Here is a 17,329-nt window from a genome sequence, read left to right on the forward strand (position 1 = left end):
TAGGTATAATGTCGTACATGCTTAATGTTGGATTAATAAGGAGGCCAGTTTTTAGGATTAACGAATTCTTTAATAGCATTTATGACGTCTTCTCTTAAGTTTGATTGGGAAACTTGTATAGATATGCGAGTGTGCGTTTCAAATGGCTTACTGACAACGGGTCGTTTTTTGATGTCTCCGACCACTGTTATGCATATTTGCTTATAGAATTTATTCAGTGTTTCGTCGGTTATGGGGACCTCTAATATGGGGTTTTCATTACTGGTATGAGCTGTGGCGGTGGTTGAACCAGTGACTGAGGGTGGTTTTTCTGACGGGTTCGCTATCATGGAACTTACATCTTCGTTATGTATCTCTACTCGCGAGAGGGCGTCGGCGTTTGTATTAATTTTGCCCTCTTTATAGACGATGGTGTAGTCATACTCGCTAAGTTTAAGTCGCCACCTGGTCAAACGTGAGTTAGGCTCTTTAAGGTTCATAATCCACTGTAGTGGTTTATGGTCCGTTATTATTTTAAATTTTCGACCAAATAAATATGGTCTAAAGTATTTGGTGGCCCACACGATTGCTAGTAATTCTTTCTCGATTGTACTGTAATTCATCTCGCTTTCATTTAAGGTACGTGAGGCGTAACATACAGGTCTATCGGAGCCTATGGGGCCCTGTGACAATATAGCTCCGTGCAAAGCACGGCTATTGCTAGGGTTCGTGTTAGCAACGTCGTCAGGTTTGAGCCCCGTGAGCTCACCTACTAGTTAAGGTTACGCTGAAATAGACACTCAAGGCTCTCTGCTTAGGTATAAAAAAAAGTTGAAAAGAAAGTTGCACTGTGGTTCAACTTCATTAAAATACAATAATTCCTCGAGTAAAATGAATTTCTCAAATGAAGCTTAGCACAAACAAATATAATGTATATTGCACTGTCACACAAAGAAAAAACGGAGACGAACTGTATACACGTCCACTCAGAACGACAATCAGACGATAGAGGACTTAGACCTGAACATGCAAGGGCCAGTTCTGTGCTTCCCCTACACACATACAATAGAGCCTTAAATCTATAAACGTAACGATTTTATTTCATGGCTTCTGTCGAATTTTTCTTTTTATTATATTAAATAATAAAACTATAAATTATAATATAGCTTCAAAATGTAACTTATTTGTTCTTTCATTTATTTAGCTGACAAAAAACAAAAGAAATGTTGCAAGAAACTATTTATTCTGTTGTTCGTGAAATATGACATTTTGCATTGTGAAGCAAAAATACAAATAGTACAGTAAAATTATTTACTGCAACTTTTAACTTTTAAATAACTAAATAAAAACTTTTATCCGACCTGTATTTATTGGAATGCAAACATACTACTCCCATGATTAGTACGTACACTGAATAAAATACTACTATATAAAAATAAAATATTAAAATTTCTAGAAGTAATAACCTAAAATATTAAAATTTCTAGAAGCAATAGATATTGATTCTTATTTATTAACCACGTACAAATAGATAGATAAAAGATAACAAACAATATAGGAGTGGCAATTTAGTACCAATATTCCTGGTAACTGCATCTTCAAACCTTCACCATCTACATTACAAAAAAGTAAGTACTTTATATTACTATATTTCACATGATGCACTTTAAATAAGTCTATACTGCATGCTCATATGATCGAAACACATACATGAATATTGCACAGCAAATGTACACAAAAAAAATGACGACTCCAAAAAATAGTCCATGATAACATAAATTAGCTATCTTCAACCAGCTCTGTTTCTTCCTACCATATTCGCTGTCTTTGAGGCCGTCTTTAATGATGAACTTTCTTATGCCTATCAACCATATCGACATATAGTGCGACCAATCGATCTTCGCAACATCAAAATTGAACAATATCCTGTCCGTTTTTGACATTTGGTTCAACATGGCCACGGTGTTGTCATCGACAAGATTCCACTGGTTCCTCAGGAAATAGCCGTACAACAAAGACATGTTGTATATCTTTTCATACATTTTAACGAATCTGCAATTATAAAACATATTGTTCGTTAGACATTTATTTAACACTAGCTGTGTCCGCGACTCCGTCGGCGTGGAATAGCGACTTTGGGCAGCAGTTTTAGGACATATCTTTTGGTTTATAAGCACCGTCATTTAGGTATTTAGAAAAATCTAATTTAAAGTAATGCTTGCTCCATGCAATGACATAGACGTATAGCCATCGGGGATCAAAGCATACAGGTTGCTAGAACTGCTTACATGTGACAGAGCTACATAACCGTGTGACCGAGTTGATTGTGTGAAAAGCAGTTAACACTTATATCTACACCCACAACTTTTAGCGTCTGACCTTGGGCTTTATTTATTATCATCACGAAGCATAGGCTCAATGGAAACGCGATCGGTAGTGATTTGTGCTTCCTGTTCTTCTAGTGCCTCCCGAGACCGGGCAAGCTTTTGCTGTCCGAACCCTCTGAGAGCTCAGACGGATTTCCCTATTAGTAATGGTCTCAGACTCAAGCGATAGTGCATGCGCCTCGCGATCGGCAGTGAGACGTGCCTTGAAGTCGTCGTGGTCTAAAGGATAAGACGTCCGGTGCATTCCGCTGTAGCGATGCACCGGTGTTCGAATCCCGCAGGCGGGTACCATTTTTTCTAATGAAATAGGTACTTAACAAGTGTTCACGATTGACTTCCACGGTGAAGGAATAACATCGTGTAATAAAAATCAAACCCGCAAATTTATAATTTGCGTAATCACTGGTGGTAGGACCTCTTGGGAGTCCGCACGGGTAGGTACCACCACCCCGCCTATTTCCGCCGTGAAGCAGTAATGCGTTTCGGTTCGAAGGGTGGGGTAGCCGTTGTAACTATACTGAGACCTTAGAACTTATATCTCAAGGTGGGTGGCGTATTTACGTTGTCCGCACGGGTAGGTACCACCACCCCGCCTATTTCCGCCGTGAAGGAGTAATGCGTTTCGGTTCGAAGGGTGGGGTAGCCGTTGTAACTATACTGAGACCTTAGAACTTATATCTCAAGGTGGGTGGCGTATTTACGTTGTAGATGTTTATGGGCTCCAGTAACCACTTAACACCAGGTGGACTGTGAGCTCGTCCACCCATCTAAGCAATAAAAATAAAAAAAACGTGCTTCTCATTCTGCAAGTCTCTCCTGAGACCGGGCATTTGCTGTCCGAACCCTCTGAGAGCTCAGACAGATTTCCCTATCAGTAAAGGTCTCAGATTCACGCTATAGTGTATAAGATTCACGATCGATGGACAAACTGCGTCACGCTTTTCCCTGTTCACCCTAATTCGAGTGGTCTTTTTTTGAGAACAATGTGAACTCAGTCGAGATTCTCGCTGAGCCGAAATTTCTTTAACACGAAACCTCGCTTGGCGTTCCTGAGATGTAGTGAGGTATTGCCTCATGACCGGCTTCAGTTTCTGTGATCGAATTAATTTCATCCTTTTAAAATTCCTGCTGCACAGGGAGAGGTTGGATCTTTTTCGAGGCATTCTTACAATAAGTAGTACCTACTAACACAACGTTGTTTAGTAAACACGTATTTATCATAAAACTAAATTATAAATACTAACAGATTATTACACAGTTTAACTTTATTACAGTTTATTAATTATTAATAACTATTAAGTCGTATCAACCTAATCTTTTAACTATAGAAAACAAACGTGCCTATGGGTTAATTTATTCATCGAGCCTTTCGTCGCAAGCGACGCGACGGGTTCGTCAAGGTAGCAGCGGCGCGCTTTGTATACCCGCGCGGCTGCACAAACGTAAACAATCTACAAACGACCAACTACGTGTTTCTTGAAATTGGCATAACTTTTTTATTTATGAACCAATTGACATGAAACAAACACTAAATGTTAAGTAAAGCTTACCACAATAAAATAGTGAAGACCACATTTAAATCGGCAGAGCTGTCTCTGAGATTAGCGTGCACAAACGCACAGACAAACAGACAAAAATTCTAAAAATCACTTTTTTGTGTTCTATTGCGGTCATAAAGCCCCCTATAACAGTTTTCCTGAGATATCTTCCATGTACAGACAGCGACCAGTTACGATTTTATTATATGTATTGATGAGATAAACCAACAATATATACCTGATTATTTCATGTCTTTACGTAACTTTGGTATCATTGTGAATTTTCTGTTGTTAACCCGGCTATGTCCCATAATATCACTTACCTACATGTTTTATGACGCCTTGAGAATATAAGCCCAGGAGTACTTACGACTTTATGCCCTCAGGACGCTTCATGGAGGTCACATTAAACACGAAGTCGGCTACATACGCAGGTATATAATGCAGTAGCCATGTTAACAACCAAAATACAACATCACTACTGGTCTCAAAACCATAACAGTACCAAACGGCTTTCGGCGTAGCGTACTGTTGTGTGTTAGGATTGTTCAGGAAATCAGACACAAAAGCTGTAAAAAGAGATTTCGATTTAAATAATTTAAAGTTTGAGAGAGGTTCCAGTTGGAGAGACAAATATTGACGGAGGCTAAACGTCATGATAATCGCCTTATCATTACCGCCGCTGACTACTCTCCGAATCCTGATCACGCTGAAGCTAGTCACCGTCGACGCCCTAGACACGTCCTTACGGAACCATCAGATCCAATAATTCTTGCATTAGACGCCTTCAGCTCTAACTCTGCAAAGAGTTCGACATACAACCTTACCCATGCATCAGCCCGCTGAGTTTCTCGCTCGGTCTTCTCACCGGGTCGCGATTCCAATCCGGTAGACGATTCATTAACGAAGCAGCTGCTCTTGAGAAGTTAGGTTGGCTAATCTCACCCTTCCTAGCTGAGCCTGTGCTCGGCCACATGTCCTGGTGAAACTAGAAAGGCCTCCGAGGCAAGCGGAGTGAAGTCGTCGTGGCCTAAAGGATAAGACGTCCGGTGCATTCGTGTGTAGCGATGCACCGGTGTTCGAATCCCGCAGGCGGGTACCAATTTTTCTAATGAAATACGTACTCAACAAATGTTCACGATTGACTTCCACGGTGAAGGAATAACATCGTGTAATAAAAATCAAACCCGCAAATTTATAATTAGCGTAATCACTGGTGGTAGGACCTCTTGGGAGTCCGCACGGGTAGGTACCACTACCCCGCCTATTTCCGCCGTAAAGCAGTAAAGCGTTTCGGTTCGAAGGGTGGGTTAGCCGTTGTAACTATACTGAGACCTTAGAGCTTATATCTCAAGGTGGGTGGCGCATTTACCTTGTAGATGTCTATGGGCTCCAGTAACTACTTTACACCAGGTAGGCTGTGAGATTGTCCACCCATCCAAACAATAAGAAAGGCAAGGTAATGCTTCAATCATAAAAAAAAATACGCTTAAAGTGGATGGCAAACGATCCAGGGGTCGGAGCCCGAAATGATGAAGTAATCAAGTGTATGAGTAATCAATGAGTGAATAATCTCGTCACGGAACTGAGCGACGCATTTCACTGTGCCACTGACCGACATAACTGGCTACAGATCACAAGAAAAGATTTCAGATTGGCACAGTACGGTGCTTTTTTTGGAATGGTCATATTTTTGGCACCTTTTTATCCTATGCTGACAGCCTTGAGAGCTTCGCCCTGACGTGTAGGAGAGTTCACGGGGCTCAACCGGGATTGTTGTTTACAGTGGCCCTAACAAGAGCAGTGCTTCGCAGAATTTACCACCGGATCGGAAACGAGACCCACTGAGAAAATCCGGGGAGAAACTCAGTGGGCTGTGTCTATGGGTTAACTTACACGTCGTGACCTTTGTCGAAAGCGTCGGGTTCGACGAGGACGGTGACCGGTGCTTGAGGTATCTAAAAGCACCGTTAATGGATTGGGAGGATCCGTAATCATGTGCTTAGGGCGACGTCGACTGTTTACCATGCGGTCCACAGGATCGGGTATGAAAGCACCCCAGGAGTAGTCCCTAGCGTTATCGGGGCGGGATCTGTCACTCTGTACTCAACTCCCTGTTGCTTCTTGTGCGCTTTAATACGCCACACGCACACATACACACACGAATGGTTTTGTTTAAAGGCCATAATCCTGTTAAGCCTGAATTATGAAGTCGTCGTGGCCTAAAGGATAAGACGTCCGGTGCATTCGTATCGAGCGATGCAACGGTGTTCGAATGTCGCAGGCGGGTACCAATTTTTCTAATAAAATACGTACTTAACAAATGTTCACGATTGACTTCCACGGTGAAGGAATAACATCGTGTAATAAAAATCAAACCCGCAAAATTATAATTTGCGTAATTACTCGTGGTAGGACCTCTTGTGAGTCCGCACGGGTAGGTACCACCGCCCCGCCTATTTCTGCCGTGAAGCAGTAATGCGTTTCGGTTTGAAGGGTGGGACAGCCGTTGTGACAATACTGAGACCTTAGAACTATATCTCAAGGTGTGTGGCGCATTTACGTTCTAGATGTATATGGGCTCCAGTAACCACTTCACACCAGGTGGGTTGTGAGCTCGACCTCAAACTTAAGCAATAAAAAAAAAAAAAATTGCTGTCAACTGTTCTGAATAAAATGTGGGCACGAACGGCTTTCACAGTCACGAAATCATAATCATAACCAGTTACTCTTCACAGAGCAGTCGTGGTCATGTAGAATCCTTGTTTATAAAAGCCTTGACAGCTGCTCATATAGAGTAACTAGCAGCCCGCTCCGGGTCTGCTCGGGTCTTTAACAAAAATTTCAACGATATTTGACGTTGTTTTATTTTTTTAAATAAGATAATACTTATTGCGGCATAACTATAATAGTTAGACATATGCTGTCGCGACACTTTTTGTAAATAATAATGTGTTCTACAAAGTCGTAGTACATTAGTTTATTCTATCATCAATAGTTTTCGCAGGGCACGCGATGTAAAGAATATTTTAGGTAATTTTTTTACACCTTGGGTTACATTATTGGAGTATTAGCAAGGATCCCTAGTTTTTTTCAAAAAAGATTATAGCCTATGTTACTCGGGAATAGTGTAGCTTCCAAACAGTGAAAGAATTTTTCAAATCGGTTCAATAGTTTCGGAGCCTATTCAATACAAACAAACAAACAAATCTCTCCTCTTTATAATATAGACGAAATAATAGCTTAATAAACATTGCAGTGGAGACTTTCCCCTCAAATACTGAAGTGCACTAAACAATAAAAGTTGTCCGTGAACCCTGACAATAGCCGTAAGCTTTTCTAATCACGTATGTTGAATCATTTTGATACTTACATGTTTCAATTTTGCTCCCAGAACAGCTTATATTATAAACTTTAATTCCTTTTTCATTCTTATTGTAACGTTTATTGGTATACGATGCTGTTGCTATTACCGCATTGTTGACGTAATCCACGGGCATTATTGGAATGCTAACATCACTCCTTAAAATTACGTGCATAACGCCTAGCATTAATGTCAAAAATATCTGAAAAAAAAAACAAATTACATTATCTGTGCCTTATGTTTGATAGCTGATTTAGCAGAGTTATTGGAATTAATCATAGACCTATATAGTAGGGACACGACATATTGTTCTATACGTACAATTGCTTATATAAATAGCACCCATTTTGAAGGCACACACATAAACATATATCTATCTCGTTCTTACTCAGCACTGTAACTCGCAGGAAAACAATTTAACAGTATTTCAGTGCGTACATAAAATGAAACATGAATATACGTAAATGTCTAATGGGCCGAAATTCCGCCATGTTTAGCGCACCAAATGTCATTGTCACGTCAGTTCGGTCGTCTGTTTTGGGTTGTACATTATTTATTGACTGTGATATCGATTTAATATGATTGCTTATATAAAATTCTTATTTTATCATGCTTAAAACATACAAAAATAATAATTAAAACATATTCTATAGGATCTCAAGAAAGTCGATGCCCCAAAACTATTATCTATATATATTTAAATTCATTATGAAGCCCTCATCCGAAAAATTGAACACCATTTTTCGGTCGGAATCTATTGATCATGACACTAACCATAAACACCTCTTAATAAAATATGTCATCAAAACATATTTAGACATTCTGTTTAGATATTTCGGGAAAAAGGCTACCGACAAAATCTCTTCGGAACTATTTAAATAAAATAGTTTTATTCCGTAGTGAGTAAAACACTATTGTAAATTCGTTAAATATTTAATAATGAAGTGATTTTAGAGAGGAAGTCACAAGGAATGACGTTTGTAATTAATGAATAAATGTTCTGTAGGGGTTTTTTGTATCACGCGGTCCCTTGATAAGTTTAGAATCACTCTCAAGTGAGAGCTATTCAAATGGTGCGGCGCGGCGCACCTTCCTTGAGGTGTGCTGCGGTATTGTGTAACGGACTTTAGAGTCAGCAAAACAATTAAAATAGATTGTAATAGTCTAAGAAAAACACTACTCTAAATACGATAACATTTAGCATGCTAGAAATGGGCAGATGTCACTGTACTACGCCATATCTTTATGTTTTGCGGCAAACGACAACTTTATGAAATCAGTGTAGCAAATTTTAAAAATCTTCATATCGTTTACTTGGCATATTTGAAGCACGAACTCGTCTTAAATTTCACATAATATCTAAATCACATCATCTTTGCACATAACAATATACTTACTTCCTATTAAAGTATAAATTCTACAAATAATTCATACTCAACAATATTTAAAATAAAATGAGCCAAGAACGTTTATCGATAAAACCCACTAACATTAAACTCTTCTGGGCAGCACTAAAACCGCCATGTTTTGTGGTCAGATGACGTCACAGTGGCACGAATTTTTTTGTTGACGTTTCATTTCCATAGGTTTCCTACTTCAGTGGAATTAATGCATTAATTTTTTTAAGTCATCAAATCACATCACCATAAATCATACATAGAAGCTAAGAGGCATCACTTTGACAAGCCTCTTCTATGTGATTCGATAGTTGACTTCTCTGAATCCAAAAAAATCTAACAAGTCAACCTTAACCAACATACGAATAGCCAACAGTCGAAAGATACGGATCGGCGTTTGTGAAAAAGAACACCATCAAACTTACATGATACATTTATTTTAGAACTATCGACAAAGCTAATTATATTGTATTGTTTGGCAACCAATACGAGTTCATACTCCGTTACTTCGCTTGAGAATTGGGCAGTAAGGTGTAACCATGGGTGTACATACAAATCTTAAAATACACCCATATGTATGAAATAAATGTATAACTATGTACACACCTCAAGGTGGGTGGCGCATTTACGTCGTAGATATCTATGGGCTCCATTAACCACTTAATACACCAGGTGGGCTGTGAGCTCGTCCACCCATCTCTTCTTCTCCATCGCTCCCTCATTGCTGAGGATCGTGACTCCGTTTCAGCTTGTCGACAGCCGGCCTCCATCGGTTCCGGTCAGTTGCCTGGTGTAGTGCAGCGCTAAGTGGTCCGCTGGTTTGCTCGGAGATCTGGTCGGACCAACGTTTGAGGCTCCGGCCTCTAGGACGTTTTCCTTCTACTTTTCCAGTAACCATCAGACGTTCCAAGTTGTCTACACCTCTGCGGGCAACGTGGCCAAAGTAGCGCATTATGCGTTGCAGACAGGCGTTGAGCGTTCTCCATTTTAAGCTTTTGTAGGACCGAGATATTCGTGCGGTGGGCTGTCCATGGAATCCTTAATAGGCGGCGCCAACACCACATTTCAAAAGCATCAACTCTGTTTCGGTCACCTGTTTTATGGTCCATGTTTCTGCTCCATAGAGAGCGATTGGAAAGACCAATGAGTGCACAAGATGTATTTTGGTCTTATTCGAAATGTTACGGTCTTTCCAAACTTTGCACAACTGCGTCATAGCTGTTTTAGTCATTCCAATACGTCGGCGTATTTCAGGCTCACAACTCCCCTTATCCGTGATCACAGAACCAAGGTAGGCAAACTGGTCTACGGCCTCTTATTCTGCCAGAAGGTCCGTACGCTGAGTGGATGAGAAGCGGTCTACGACTAGCAGCTTGCTCTTGCTTTTGTTAATTGCTAGTCCCATGTTTAGGCTTATAGCCTCTAATCTGTCCAGAAGCTCCTTCATCTCCGCCTCAGATGATGCAAGAAGTGTGGTGTCGTCGCCATATCTCAGGTTCGTTAACTGAACTCCACCTATTCTAACGCCTCCTTCCCAGTGTTCTAAAGCCTGGCGCATTATATATTATCCATATACTTAGTCTGGCCATAAATACTGTTTCAAAGGAAAAAAAATCTGTTAAAAATAAAATTTATTACTTTTACAGTGTGTTAGTTTAATACATAAATATAAAACAATTTAAAGTATAAAAAACTTATTCGAAGTTATCTCCATTGGCTGCAATACAGTCCTTTAAACGTTGAGGCCAGTTATCAATAGAAGCACGCACTCTTGCCATGGGAAAATTTTTCACTGCCAATCGTACGGATTGTTTTAGGGACTCCAAATTATCATGGCGTTTAGAGCAAGCCGTACTCTCTAAAACTGACCATAAATCATAATCCAGCGTATTAAGATCGGGACTAGACGACGGCCAGTCTTCAGCTCTGACGAAGTCCGAAACGTTCGTTTCCAACCAAGACTGCGTAGACTGAGCCTTATGACCTGGCGCCGAGTCTTGCTGGAAAGACCATTCTTGATTATTGAACATGGTGTTGGGGGCTTCACTACCTTCTCAAGAATGGTATCTTGATACACTTGTGCCGATGTTTTGATACCTTTTTCACAAAAGTATGGCTCAGTCCTTCATAGCTAATACCCCACCAAACCATCACTGAAGTCGGATAGTGCCCACGTTGCACTCTGTCGACCAATTGGGAAGCTTCCTTAGAGCTTTGAGCATAAATACGGTCATTTTGTTTGTAAAATGTTGCTCAATTGTAAAAATTTTCTCATCCGTAAACAAAATTTTTCTATGACCTCCCTTTGCGTACCGCTTCAGTAATTGTTTCGATTTTACCACCCTATTCTCTTTTAAATTATCAGTTAAGAAACGACCAGTACGTCTCTTATAGGCTGCAAGTCCTAAGTCATCTTTTAAAATACGCGACATGGTTCTAGGTGCTATCTTCATCTCCCGAGATAAAATCTTTTGCTTTCGGACAGGATTTCTTCGAATTCTTTCCCTGACTGCTTTGACCACCTTTTTCGTGCGAACACTACGTGGACGGCCAGATCTTTTTCTGTCACAAACAGAGGAGGTCTCATTGCAACTATTAATAGCCCGGTACACAAACATTTTACTAATACCAAGCGTATGGAGAGTTTTAAAAATTGCATTTGGCTCCATACTTACTTTGTATAATGCAATCACAGCGATTCGGTTTTCTTTATCACCCCACTCCATTTCAATATCGCAAAATATTGTACAATGTATTGGCGCCAAAATAAGAAAACTCAATGAGCAATCATATAAAAATCACATTCCAAATTCAAATGTAATATTTTGTTTATTTTTAATTGTAACAGTATTTATGGCCAGACTAAGTAATTTGAAGAGAATAGGCGAGATAATACATCCTTGCCGGAATCCTTTTTGGAATTGAAATTTACTTCAAGTGGCATTTTCGATAGAGACAGACCCAAACCCCGACTCGTACAGGTTGCGAATCAACATAACAAGATGACTCGGAACTCCTGTTTCACTTAGGATCTCCCACAGTTTCTCCCATTTCACGCAATCAAAGGCCTTCTGATAATCTACGAAGCACATAAAGACAGGTGTGTTGTACTCGTAGCATTTCTCTACAATGAGTAACAAGTTTAGAATTTGCTCTCTCGTGCCCGTCCCCCTAACAAAACCCGCCTGCTCCTGAGGTATCTACCAGTCAAGGAACGATTTTAGTCTGCTATTTATGACGTGTAGTAGGTTCTTGCTAGCGTGCGACACAAGGGCTATCGTTCGGTAATTGCTACTATTGCGCACTGAGCCCTTTTTGTGGAGAGGCAGTATAGACGAGTGCACCCAGTCTTTAGGCCAGTGTCCTGTTTGCCAGATTGCGTTGCAGATATTATGCAGGTTTGACACTCCATTTGGACCCAGGCCTTTCAATACTTCTGCTGTGATTTGGTCAGGACCTGGAGCTTTTTCCACCCATCTAAGCAAAAAAAAACGAACCGTTTTTATCTAATCCCAACTTTGATTTATACTTACCCCGCTTGGACCAATCACCGAGCTCATATCCAGCCATCCAGGTGTGGGTTCATTGAGCGTGCAGACAACTGAAAACGGAAAATATAATGGATTGCTTCGATCGTCACATAAGAGGTCCGGTGTTAAACTATACATGTGGCCAGTTACAAAATATTTATATGTCTCGACTTTAACTATTTCTGAAAGAAAAGCCCTTGAATACTTGCCTACGGGTGGCCTCACTATGGCCACAGGTAAATCCTTGCCCATTGTACGCACGACATCCTCAGCTATGGCCTTCGTGAAGCAGTACGTGTTGGGCCAGTCCCTTATCAAACTGAAAACAGGAATTCATTACACATGACTGATTCCAAACTACTCCTGCCTGGACGTGCCCTCACGACCCTCGGTCCCAGAGCTCTCATCCACCCAAGTGACGCACTCCACGTATTCACTTCGGCTCGTCTACTCACTCAGCAGTGATCGCGTTGAGTCTGCATTCTTCGACTGTCTCCGCGAGCTGTATCATGACTTCTGGAGGGACAGGGCTTTCATAGATTTTCTCTTCCAAATCGTGATTTATTCTACTCTTGGTTGCATTAGAGAACGCAGTTGACACGTGTACGAAGGACCTAGAGATAATTAAATAAACCAGACGTTTAGTGTTGACGGGATGTGTTCTGTTTTTTATGATTACATCTTATAAGGTTATAGTCCGGGTGGTACATTTAAGATAGACCCTTTATGTGGTCCCTTGTGGTAAACAAAATAATACAAACAATTCACAGCACAAGGTTCGTTGTAAGGAAGAAATCACCTTAGATCTTTGCAGCATTTGGCCAGTTCTAGGATCTCCCTTGTTCCTCTGACGTTGACGAATGTGGCCTTCTTCAGTGGCTCTTCGAACCTGGTCGTGGCAGCCACATGGAATATCACATTCACCTAAAATTCATTCTTAACGATAACGCCAGTTTTGTAAATCTTGGATGTCGATTTGAAACTATGAAATATACATGTACACACTTGACAAGTGCTGGGATGTAATTAGGATGTACTCGTACAGATAGATGAAACGGCTGTTTATAGCTGGGTTTCTATAAGACAGTAAAATGTCATCAACATTAAGATTTCGATCTTATTTTTCAGTTTGGGTTGCATATTTTAACCTTGGCGCTACCATGGTACAAACTGAAATCTATAGCTGCTTCTTCTCATGCTGGCTGGCACAAGGTGTGTAATGTCAGTAAGGGAAGTATACCTCTTGCGCAAGCTTCATCCTATCTTCATCTTTCAGGCCGACCCCTAGTTCTGAGATGTCGCCTTCGACCGGTATCACTTTCCGAGCGAAATCTGGTTGTTGAGATCGTAAATTGTCGTATACCTTAAACAATAAATAGATTTAGAACAATGAAAACAATTTGCGGTCAAACTACGTGCGTCACAGGCATACATACACAGTCTCTATCTACACAATACAAAATGCGCAGTATCTACTAATTCTAGAAGCTTTATATTCCGGCCATTTTTTATACTGAAACAGAGAAAACTTGAGAACTAAACTGACAAAAGACGTATTTTGTTAATGATTCTTTATCAGTTCGTTCTGTTGAATAGGGCTTAAATTATACTTTTGGTGACAGAATCATAATGTATAGAAAATCGAAAAATAGGATATACTTGTTTTTTTAAATCTAAGCGAATCTTCACGACGCTTGCGCAACACGACGTAATTGCATGTGACTGACGCAACTCTATGTCAAATTAATACAACAAAAGTTGGACTAACTGGCTCGTTTAATTGTGACTGCAGTCTTTCTGACATTGATTTCCCTTTTTTCGACCTCATCAGTATGTAAATCCGCTTAACGTCACATGATCTGAAACATAAATGGTATTGTCGTGCCGATACAAAGATCGCAGGATGTCTGATTCTGCTATTTGACCACAGATATGGTGATGACCACGGTCAAAACAATTATCGGCAATAGTATCGAGTCACGAGGAAGTCGTCGTGGCCTAAAGGATAAGACGTCCGTTGCATTCGTATCGAGCGATGCACCGGTGTTCGAATCCCGCAGGCGGGTACCAATTTTTCTAATGAAATACGTACTCAACAAATGTTCACGATTGACTTCCACGGTGAAGGAATAACATCGTGTAATAAAAATCAAACCCGCAAAATTGTAATTTGCGTAATTACTGGTGGTAGGACCTCTTGTGAGTCCGCACGGGTAGGTACCACCACCCTGCCTATTTCTGCCGTGAAGCAGTAATGTGTTTCGGTTTGAAGGGTGGGGCAGCCGTTGTAACTATAATTGAGACCTTAGAACTTATATCTCAAGGTGGGTGGCGCATTTACGTTGTAGATGTCTATGGGCTCCAGTAACCACTTAACACCAGGTGGGCTGTGAGCTCGTCCACTCATCTAAGCAATAAAAAATAAATAAAAAAAACGTTCGAGAAGTGTTATGGCGGTACAAGTAGCACCATCTGCTATTAAATAGCAAAAACCCCAAAACGACTGGTAATATCAAAAATGTTTTGGAAAATGGTAAACATGTATCGACTATAAAAGTGTTGCAAAGACGATATATTCTAGCATGGAGGCGAAGCGAAGTGTCTTAATAATTAATTTGAATTTTAATTTGTATTTTTTTGGAGAGCTATTATTTATCCTGAGCGCCAGTACGTAACGTTGTATTAAAATTATAATATTACACAATAAAATTAACCAAAGTATCATTCATTATGTCTGTGCTTCGGCCTTAGAGCACACGAGACGCGTACAAGTACTCAGTGGCACCGAACACTAAATACTTTAATTAAAGTTCTGGCTTCATCGAGAATCAGAACAGAAACTCGTGCCGAAACGAGCAAGGCACTGAAGTGAACGATGGTTCGCGGGATTTACAATATCCAGGGAACCCTTTTTTTTCTCTGCCTAAACTGATAGCCTTCAGAGGCTATTTCAGCGTAACCTTAACTAGTAGGTGAGCTCACGGGGCTCAAACCTGACGAAGATGCTAACACGAACCCTGCAAGAGCCGTGCTTCGCAGAATCTACCACCGGATCGGAAACGAGAAAGTTTCTGCTACGTACAGAATCCGTCCGTTACAGAGTCAATGCCCCTCGGTATTCCATCAGCGCTATCACATGTCCCTCTTTAAAGGTTAGAAAAAGTCCTCAGTGGCTTGGCTGTACTCCCAGTATTATAAACTATTTGTCCACGCAATATCAACTTTACGAATCTAATTTGCGTTGTAAGTTGTTTGTGGCAACACCGTTCACCTTAGAAGCTTCTCTATGAATTGTTTCCCGATGAAGCCCGTCCCTCCAGTGATCAGCGCTGTGGTTCCCGCGTAGAACTGCCGCACAGCCGACTCGCCACGGAGCGCTTCCTCCTCCAGCGCCTTCTGACGCGAGACCTGCTCGATCTCCAACGCTAAAGCGATGTCCATTCTGAAACTGTTTATTTATTTGTTTACATTGTACATTTATGCTATATTATTATATTGTGTTATATTATTTATTATATTACCAAACGAAACAACTGAAAGTTCAAATGCCGTTAAATTCTACTTATAATTTCACTCTATAAAAAATGATAGGCAGCGGCCACTTTCCAACAGGTGGGCCGAATGCTAGTCTGCCAACACAGGCAAGAAAAAAAACACAGTATCACACGATGGAAGTCAATCGGTGACCATTTGTTAAGTATGTCGAATTTCATTAGAAAAATCTGTACCTGTCTGCGGGATTCGAACCCAGTTGCATAGCTTTACACGAATGCATCGGGCGTCTTTTTTTTTTTTATTGCTTTGATGGATGGACGAGCTCACAGCCCACCTGGTGTTAAGTGGTTACTGGAGCCCATAGACATCTACAACGTAAATGCGCCACCCACCTCGAGATACAAGTTCTAAGGTCTCAGTATAGTTACAACGGCTACCCCACCCTTCGAACCGAAACGCATTACTGCTTCACGGCGGAAATAGGCGGGGTGGTGGTACCTACCCGTGCGGACTCCCCAGAGGTCCTACCACCAGTGATTACGCAAATTATAATTTTGCGGGTTTGGTCTTATCCTTTAGTGCGCGACAAATTCGAACGCCTTGAAAACGTTGTCAAGCTTAAGGCTGCCTGTTCACCGGAGCGGAGCGAGGCAGCGGAGCGGAGAAACGGAGAAATATTAACCAATAAGATTGCACAAAATCTCCGCTCCTCTTTAGTGGACAAGGAGTTGCGAACTAGTTTAAAAATTCATACAAAACCGGTAAGCCAAGCGGGATAGCGGAGCGAGGTAGCGGAGAGGGGAAGCGAGTGAGCACTGTGAACTGACTCGTCACGTAGATACGAAACTCCGCTCCGCATTACTTTCTCGCCCCGCTCCGGTGGACAGACACAGTACGCAACACCGCTCCGCTTTACTCCGTTGCTCCGTTCCGGTGGACAGGCAGCCTAATGGTACTTATGAATGATTGAGAAAGATCTAAAACACAACTAATTATCTAAAAAAGTTATATTATGTAATGGTAATGTACATTGCCGCACACAAAAATCCACAATGGGAGTTATAGGTAAATATTTTTATCGGCCAATTACGTTAATGTATATACTAACGGTTGAACAAGTCCAAACCTAGAGTTTGAGTGATCGTCGTGATAATAATATGTTCGTGTTTAATGGTCAGTGGCAGTAGGCAAGGTAGGCTATTTATACTCGTACAATTATCAAAACTGAATGTCTTGTAACGCATTTACCGATTCACTTCCTGGACTATTGAATAAATTAATATGTTCTGGTTGAACTTCAAACTCTATTACTTATTTATGAGTACAATTTGAGATTTTTTATTTAATTACCGACCTCATTGAGAAGTTCGCATTTGCGGAGGGGATTCACTATTACTAAGAGTTTCTCGGGTCGGACTGCCTACGGCTTCGATTTGCCCTACGATCTCTTCCAGCTGGTGGCTTATCCGAGTTACCATGTTATTAGTTCATCATTGTCGTCGACGACTGGGCTGGGGCGGGGCGGTTTCTGTCATGAACTAGAGCAGGAAGTTAACGTGTTGGACTTTGGAGCTCACAGCCCACCTGGTGTTAAATATTTACCGAAGCCCATGGACATCTATAACTTAAATGCCGCCAC

General features: G+C 40.9%; 1 protein-coding gene and 1 long non-coding RNA gene across 5 annotated transcripts in view; one reads left to right on the plus strand and one right to left on the minus strand.

Moving 5' to 3' along the window:
* The window catches only part of LOC105842637 (uncharacterized), a 73,814-nt gene that overhangs the window by 40,331 nt on the left and 16,154 nt on the right, over positions 1 to 17,329 (plus strand). The gene's annotated exons all lie outside the window — the stretch shown is intronic.
* LOC101742285 (fatty acyl-CoA reductase 1) lies at positions 1,204 to 16,947 on the minus strand. Of its 4 annotated transcripts, none has more exons than XM_038019158.2 (11): positions 16,799 to 16,947; positions 15,467 to 15,643; positions 13,964 to 14,054; positions 13,436 to 13,558; positions 12,995 to 13,119; positions 12,651 to 12,809; positions 12,405 to 12,514; positions 12,199 to 12,266; positions 7,278 to 7,470; positions 4,275 to 4,473; positions 1,204 to 2,031 (listed from the first exon to the last, which is right to left on the minus strand). In XM_038019158.2, exons 2-11 carry the CDS (start codon positions 15,634 to 15,636, stop codon positions 1,656 to 1,658), a joined length of 1,614 nt encoding a protein of 537 aa, XP_037875086.1. In that variant the 5' UTR covers positions 15,637 to 15,643; positions 16,799 to 16,947; the 3' UTR covers positions 1,204 to 1,655. The 4 variants fall into 4 exon arrangements, with proteins under 4 accessions (XP_037875086.1, XP_062531402.1, XP_062531403.1 ...); XM_062675418.1 differs by having other exon boundaries at positions 16,817 to 16,916; XM_062675419.1 differs by having other exon boundaries at positions 15,467 to 15,637; positions 16,799 to 16,866.

Source organism: Bombyx mori, chromosome 23, assembly GCF_030269925.1.
Source record: "Bombyx mori chromosome 23, ASM3026992v2".
In the NCBI taxonomy this organism is placed as follows: domain Eukaryota; kingdom Metazoa; phylum Arthropoda; class Insecta; order Lepidoptera; family Bombycidae; genus Bombyx; species Bombyx mori.

Coding starts and splice junctions, on each gene's coding strand:
- LOC101742285 (XM_038019158.2), bottom strand. CDS start 15,636: ATGGACATCGCTTTAGCGTTGGAGATCGAGCAGGTCTCGCGTCAGAAG. Junction 14,055..15,466: donor TTCATAGAGAAGCTTCTAAG/GTGAACGGTGTT, acceptor TTTATGTTTCAG/ATCATGTGACGTTAAGCGGA. Junction 12,267..12,404: donor CATAGTGAGGCCACCCGTAG/GCAAGTATTCAA, acceptor TTCCGTTTTCAG/TTGTCTGCACGCTCAATGAA.